Source organism: Bos indicus, chromosome 13 (assembly GCF_029378745.1).
Source record: "Bos indicus isolate NIAB-ARS_2022 breed Sahiwal x Tharparkar chromosome 13, NIAB-ARS_B.indTharparkar_mat_pri_1.0, whole genome shotgun sequence".
NCBI lineage: Eukaryota > Metazoa > Chordata > Mammalia > Artiodactyla > Bovidae > Bos > Bos indicus.
In genome coordinates, this window is record NC_091772.1 from 67,819,149 (window position 1) to 67,826,030 (window position 6,882).

At 48.9% G+C, this 6,882-nt stretch overlaps 1 protein-coding gene across 1 annotated transcript in view; it reads left to right on the top strand.

Annotated features, from left to right (window-relative positions):
• DHX35 (DEAH-box helicase 35) overlaps window positions 1-6,551 on the top strand; it is a 69,766-nt gene extending 63,215 nt beyond the window's left edge. Inside the window, exons 21-22 of the mRNA XM_019972419.2 lie at window positions 866-977; window positions 5,427-6,551. Of these exons, the coding sequence (XP_019827978.1) occupies window positions 866-977; window positions 5,427-5,471 (157 nt within the window). The 3' untranslated portion in view covers window positions 5,472-6,551. The remainder of the gene's footprint in view (window positions 1-865; window positions 978-5,426) is intronic.
• Window positions 6,552-6,882: the final 331 nt, after the last annotated feature.

Below are 6,882 nucleotides of genomic sequence, written 5' to 3' on the forward strand. Positions count from 1 at the left end.
GGCTGCAGGGTGTGGCATGGGTGATCTTAGTTCCCCAACCAGGAAGTGAACCCGTGCCCCCGCAATCAAAGTGCAGAGCCTTGAACCACTGGACTGTCAGGGAAGTCCCTGGAAACTGGTATCTGTATTAATATATGCAGTCTTAAAATCTGGGGATTTAAATTACCTTCTTGGCTTGACTTTTTGGTATCTGTTACCTCAGCCTTAGGCAAGCTCCCCCCTCGTGTGTGTGTGTGTGTGTGTGTGTGTGTGTGTGTGTTTTGACAGCTTTATGGAGATATTATGTAATTCACATACATACAGTTTACCCACTTAACGTGTACCGTCCTGTGACTTTAAATACATTCACGGGGTTATATATCCATCACCACAATCAATCTTCTCATTAGCTCCTAAAGAAAACTGTTAGCAGTCGTTACAACTGTGTGCGTGTAACCCATATTCCCAGTAAGATATAGAATGCTTTCATCTCTCTAGACAGTTCCCTTGGGTCCCTTTACAGTTAATTCCCAGCTCCTTTCAGAATCAGTGAGCCTTTGCTTCTATTTCTACATTTTCTGATGAAGTCATTAGACTCTGTTCAGAGTTGTGTAAACAAAAGCATAGGGAACCAGAAGGTTCAACTGAGATGTCCTGGAAATCACGTGGGACTTAGAGTCTCCTCTGTGCAGTGGGCACACTGGTACCTACCACTCAGGTCATGAGGCTTAGGTGAGCAACATGAATACATTTGTCTAGTGTAGTGCCTGGCGCACAGAACAGGTGGATGCATTTTAAAAGTAAAGGGGAACCATCTCTAATTGTTGTGGTTCTGATTCTAATTATAATAAATAGGAAAATAGCTCGTGATTTCTTCTTATTTCAGGGTTATCTACAATGAAGTTATCCAAACCTCCAAGTATTACATGAGAGATGTGACCGCCATTGAGTCTGCTTGGCTGTTGGAGCTGGCTCCACACTTTTATCAACAAGGAACGGTAGGAATGAACCCCCAAACCACCTGTTACCTGCCTCTTCATATTTTTAAATATACGTTTATTTTTCAATGTAATGTCCTAAACTTGCCTGCCCCCCAACCCCAACCCGTGGTACATAGATGAAAGGCTGTTACCATAGTCTCAGATTGTTCTGGGTAAAAGCACCATACTGTTTGCTCACATGATATTTAAAATGCTCACATGATATTTAAAACGTGCATTTAAAAATAAATCCCTCCAGCTTACATGATAAAAAAAGGAGAATATATCTTTAACTCTTCCCCTCTCCCTCTGCCCTTTTAAACCATTTCCAAAGAAAGTCTGTCACACTTTGGACCATGTTCATAAGAAGCAGCACAAATACTCGGATGAGGATTGCCTCGCAGAACGTGTGTGCAAGCTTAAACCTGTTTCATTTTAAACACTTGGTGGGCGCATTGCTGTGTATGTAGTATATGCTTTTTTCTATGGAAGACGTGCATTAATTCAGCATCTTTGTCGTCTCTGATCTGTTTTGTTTTTAGACTGTTTTTCTACCTCATTATGGGCCACATTTCCTGCTTCTCTTGTCTAGTAATTTTTTGTTGTGTGCTGGACATTATGGGTGGTTTGTTGTGAAGAGTTGAATTTGTTGTCTTTTCTGTAAAGAATATTGAGTTTTTTCTAGTAGACAGTTCATACTGGCAGTCAGTTTAATTCTACTAAGACCTGACTTGAGTTGTTTTCGGGCAGGTGTCTAGTAGCCCTGCTCCCAAGACATGGACTTTTGATGTCTCAACTGGATGCCTAGGATGTTCAGTGAGGCCTTTGCACTCTGGCTGCGCGGAACTCCAGTGTCTCCAGCACTGTGCAGACCTCCAGAATCTCCTCTGTACCAGGTCACAACTCCCCAGTTCCTGTTCTTTGCCAGCCTTATGGACCCTTGGCCTGCACCTGTGTGGCTTAGTATTCAGCCAGAGGTTTAAGAGTGGTAGCTCTGTGTTGATTTCTGGAGCTCCTCTTTTCTGATGCCCTGTTCTATAAATTCCAGCAGGCTTAGCAACTCTGAACTCTGATCTGTGTTTCCTCTCCCCAGCTACACTGTTCTCTATTTAGGATTCACTTCCCTCTGACAGGGGCTCCCCTGGTGGCTCAGATGGTGAAAGAATCGGCCTGAAATGCAGGAGACCCGGGTTCGATCTCTGGGTCGGAAAGTTCCCCTGGAGAAGGGAATGGCACCCATTTCAGTAGTTTTGCCTGGAGAATTCCGTGGACAGAGGAACCTGGTGGGCTACAGTCCATGGGGTCTCAAAGAGTTGGACACTACAAAATGTGAAGAGCCATGCGGAGACCTGGAATGACTATAACTTTCACTCACCTCGAGTGTTTCCTTTTTCTCAAGGGTTACAGCCCTGTGTTCTGTTACCCAGTACCTGAAAATTATCGCTTCAGATATTTTGTCTAGTTTGACCATTGTTTACCACAAAAGGGAAACCAAAACCTGTTACTTCATCAAAGCTGTAGCCAGACTGCAGTGTTTTCAGACCAAAATGTGGCTTTATTGGTGCCTTTTAAAATTGGGAGAGTCCACATTAAATATGGATTTCAAGACTCTCTTGAAAGACATGTTGAATTTGCTGGGTTTCTGAGCCTGAGTCTGCAGCAGGGGCTGAGGAATGGGGCCTGTTGTGAGCGACTCTCTCCAGGTCCTGCCTCCCTCGTTTATCTCACTGGCTCAACTCCTGGAAATGTTTGAGTTGTGATCCTATAAAGGGAAGGATCTTTTCATCCCTCCCCCTCCAGCAATGTCGAGGGAAGTTGTCATTTTAAATCTTTCCATATTAAATCTTAAACCATCAAACAAAAAACATTTCAGACCTGTATAGTTCAACTTCCTATATCCCCATCCAGATATTTCAGCTAAAAATGAGATCAACTTCAGGGACTGATAAGAATGCAGTGTGTTTTCTCTGCTGCATTGGGCTGATAAGAATGAACCTGAAATGAAAGAAAATCTTCCACCAAACCTCTCAGGTGGAACGCAGCAGACTTCAGAAGTCCAAAAGAATAGTTAGAAATGCAAACTCGAGCTTAAGGAGAATGGTGCAGTTTTAAGCCCGCTTGTTGGCGTAACGAGAGGCAGGCAGGCAGAGAAGAGAGACTCTGAAGTTGTCTCAGGTTCATTTAGACTCTGAGAGAACAGGATTAACCCAGAAGCAGAGTCATTTTCCCTTCTCACCTCAAAATGACAGTTTTTCTAGGTCAAACCCACAAAGTTAAAGAGCAGACTGACTGCCTCAGAATTTTGAAGAAAATGGCAATGCCAAATTTGTCTTTTTTTTTCCTCCCCAAATGCCTGTTTTTCAGCTCATCTGCTCCACTCTGACGACTGCTTATGATCAGAGTAGTTTTAGAGAGGCTGGGCTCAGAAATCATGTAGTTCAGCAACCTCATTGTACAGGCGAGGGCCCTAACCCTCTCCTACCCCAAGAAACTTGGTCCCTCCTTAACTAAGCAGTCCAAAGGCACTTGTCCTAAATGGATTGATTTCTCCAAGAGCCCAGCCACTCTCCAGTGGCTGCCCGTGCATGGCGGAGGGTTTGGCTGAGCGCAGCGTAGCGCCCCACAGCCATGCAGAGCCCACAGGTCATCCCCGGCTCTGTTCCTGGCATTGTTGGTGACTTTCCATTACCAGTGTTTTTTAGAGTGTTGCTCTTGCCCTGTTAAGAGGCCTGAAATGGTCCAGAGTCCTTTGTTTATACACAACATTCTCTTCAGAAATGAGCACCAAAAATGGCCCCACAGGCACGATGACCTCATCCCTGTTCCTAAGCTAAGGCTTTGGGTGTCTTCCATTGGTGGGCGGGGTCACGTCAGGTGAAGTGCGTGGAGGAGAGAATTAGGAGACATCCAGCAAGACGCACAGCGGGAGAGGGGGACGGGGGACCTGTCCAGAGATTTGCCTTGCAAGTCCTCAGGCTTTTTCTCCTGCTTCTGAGCGATCTTTGGGATTGAGGGAGGACCCTCCAGGCCTTTGCTGGAATCTGCATTGGTCCTTTCTCGGGCATGCGCTTCCCTGGTGGCTCAGACGGTAGAGAATCCGCCTGCAATGCAGGAGACTTGGATGTGATCCCTGGGTTGGGAAGATCCCCTGGAGACGGGATAGGTACCCAGTCCAGTATTCTTGGGCTTTCCTGGTGGCTCAGACGGTAAAGAATCCGCCTGTAATGTGGGAGACCTGGGTTCGATCCCTGGGTCAGGAAGATCCCCTGGAGAAGGGAGTGGCTACCCACTCCAGGATCCTTGCCTGGAGAATTCCATGGATGGAGGAGCCTGGTGGGCTACAGTCCATGGGGTTGCAAAGAGTCAGATGTGACCGAGTGACCAGCACTTTGTTCTTTCTCTTCTTGACCATAAGTGGTTAGAAAGTGTGACTTTCTGCGGTTCATTTACACCTGTGTCCTGCTCCCTCAGCACCCCATCCTGTTGTGCTTGGTGGGATGCTGCGCCTTCTTCTGCACCTGCACTCTTTCAGGCCCTGAGGTTTTCTCTCGGTGATGGGGATGGCTGTCTCGAGGGCATCATAGGTGTGCCAAGAGGCGGGGTTTGGGCACTGAGCGTGCTGGGGCTGGCAGCCCTGCTCTGCTCGCAGCCGGGGGATTGACATCCCTCCAGTGAGGAGCCTGCTGTGTGAAGCAGCATGCTCAGGATGTCGCCTGGTTGTGGGATTAGAACTATCGAGAGGGCATCAGGTCTGCCTCCACTGGGGAACAGAGGACCTTTATTAAAAGCTTCTGTTTACAGGCCCTGCTTCAGTTGCATATTTTTTGAGTAAAGTACTTTCGGCTTTACTTTTGAGTGCAAAGGATGTTTGTATCCCCCAATCCTATTGTCTGATGCCCGTGATTATAGTGTTAGTCTTCCTGGGTTGCTTACACTGCTACAGAGTGACGTCTCTGAAAGAGAAACCGGGAAGAAAGGGTCACCAGAAGTGTCCTGTTCTGTGTGTCTTCCCTGCTCTTGCACAGGCGTCATGAGAGCAGGACCTTGAGCCTCTGGGGATGGCTGGCTAGGTTGGCTGACCTTTTTGTTCCCAAGGGAAGGATACTTTCCCTTGACTGTTCTCAAGAAATTCTAGGAAACAAGAGGTGATCTTTGGTCTGGTCTGAGCAGCCCGGCTGTTGGGCTGCAGGGCTGGCAGAAGGGCTGGGGCAGAGGGTGAGCCATGTCTCACTGACAGCTGCCCTCAGAGCCCCAGGCGGCCCGACCTCGGCCTGTGTGGCTTACTGAAGCCCTGGTGCTTTTGTGGGTCCCTTGGGCTTTTCCCCTCCAAACTGTTGCCTGTGGGGCAGGGCGTTTACTGCGAAAGTGTGAGCCAGGTGGAAGCTTTGATTTGGCCACTTCGGGGAATCGTGCTCCAGTCTGCTCCTTTGGCCCACCCCAGCAATGCTGTTCTCTCTTCTCTTGCAGCACCTGTCCCTAAGAGCCAAGAGGGCCAAGGTCCAGGACCAGTGAGCAGAGCTGGCGGCTGCTGCAGGGGCTGCTCGGTGTGCCCTCCTCCACGCTGTCCCCCAGCCCAGGGTGGACAAGCGGGTGTCGGCTCCTGTGGACCCTTCAGCGGCTCTGCAGTGGGCTGCAGCCCGTTCACAGCCCCCTCCCGCCCGCTCCCCTCAGCATCTGCATTCCTCACTGGGATCCGGAGGCGTCTGTGCCTGGGTGGGAGTCCTGCTGCGCAGGAGTTGGAAAGCCCGTGCTCTTGGCTCACCCAGCACCCTCCCTGTCCCAGCGTGCCCTTGTCACCAGGCATGAACTCCAGCCCAGCTTCATGGGGAGTAGGGAGGAAGGTGGGCTGCTGCACGCTGAAGCACCAGGTGGGGTGGGCAGGGCTTTGCTGGGCTGGCCTTGCTCTCCCTGCTGAGACCCCTCCTCTATTGACCAGTGAGGTCCTTGGCCAAGGTGGACATGGCGCATATCTATGATGAGACCCTGGAAATGCGGCGGATTTCTGCCAGTTACCCAGGGGCATGTTTGGCGGGCACAGGGGCTCCCAAGCCAAGTAGCTTCTGTTTCCCTCTGCCCATGTTCCTGTTTGTCTGCAGCCGGGAGATTTGTAAGGATTGGCAGTCAACAGAGAGGACTCCTCTGCACAGGGCTCCTTGGCTTCACAAGCAGCTTAGCTTCCCCTCCACGCACGGTACCATGTCCCGATGCCACTAGCGAAAGCTCATCAGCTCGAAACCCATCCCAGATCCTCAGTAGCAGAAATTCACAACCGTTTAGAGGCTCTAAGCTTCTGTAGCTCAGGAACATAACTTGTCCGTTTGTCTTCTGTGTGTTTGCTTGGGTTCTTGTGAGAAGGCGGGGGCCCTTCCAGCAGGCACTGGTGTCATTGTCCCCGGGGCTGCTTGGCTGTGATGATGTCTGCAAACACATAGCTTGAAAGTTTATTTTTGTACTGATCCTAGTTTGGATGTGCCACTTTTGGCACCAAACGTGTATGTCATTTTTATTTCTGTTTTATAAACATGTAAATAATAGTGGTAACTTGTTAATAATAGTAAACCTTTATACGTAAAGTAAATGTAGTCCCTCCCATCCATGGTTCTCCTGGTCTATGTTTTAAGACAGTCCAGTGAATTTTTACAAGCGAATGCTTGACATCAGCTGAGAAACCAGAGGCTTGGCACATAGCAACTCTGGGGTCATGTGGGCACAGGGAGCCCCATAGAGCAAGATCATGTGATCAAATGCCCTCCAGACATCCTTAGAGCAGACATGGGATGTTGTTTATATAAAGTCCCAAAGAAGTGCCAGTTCTCACCAGTTTCTGATTGGGATCCTTGTGGGGAAAGGTCAGAAATGCTTTCATAAAGTCTGAATTTAGGACCAGGGCTGATCCTGTTGAACTTCTCTTGGGGTGGGAGGA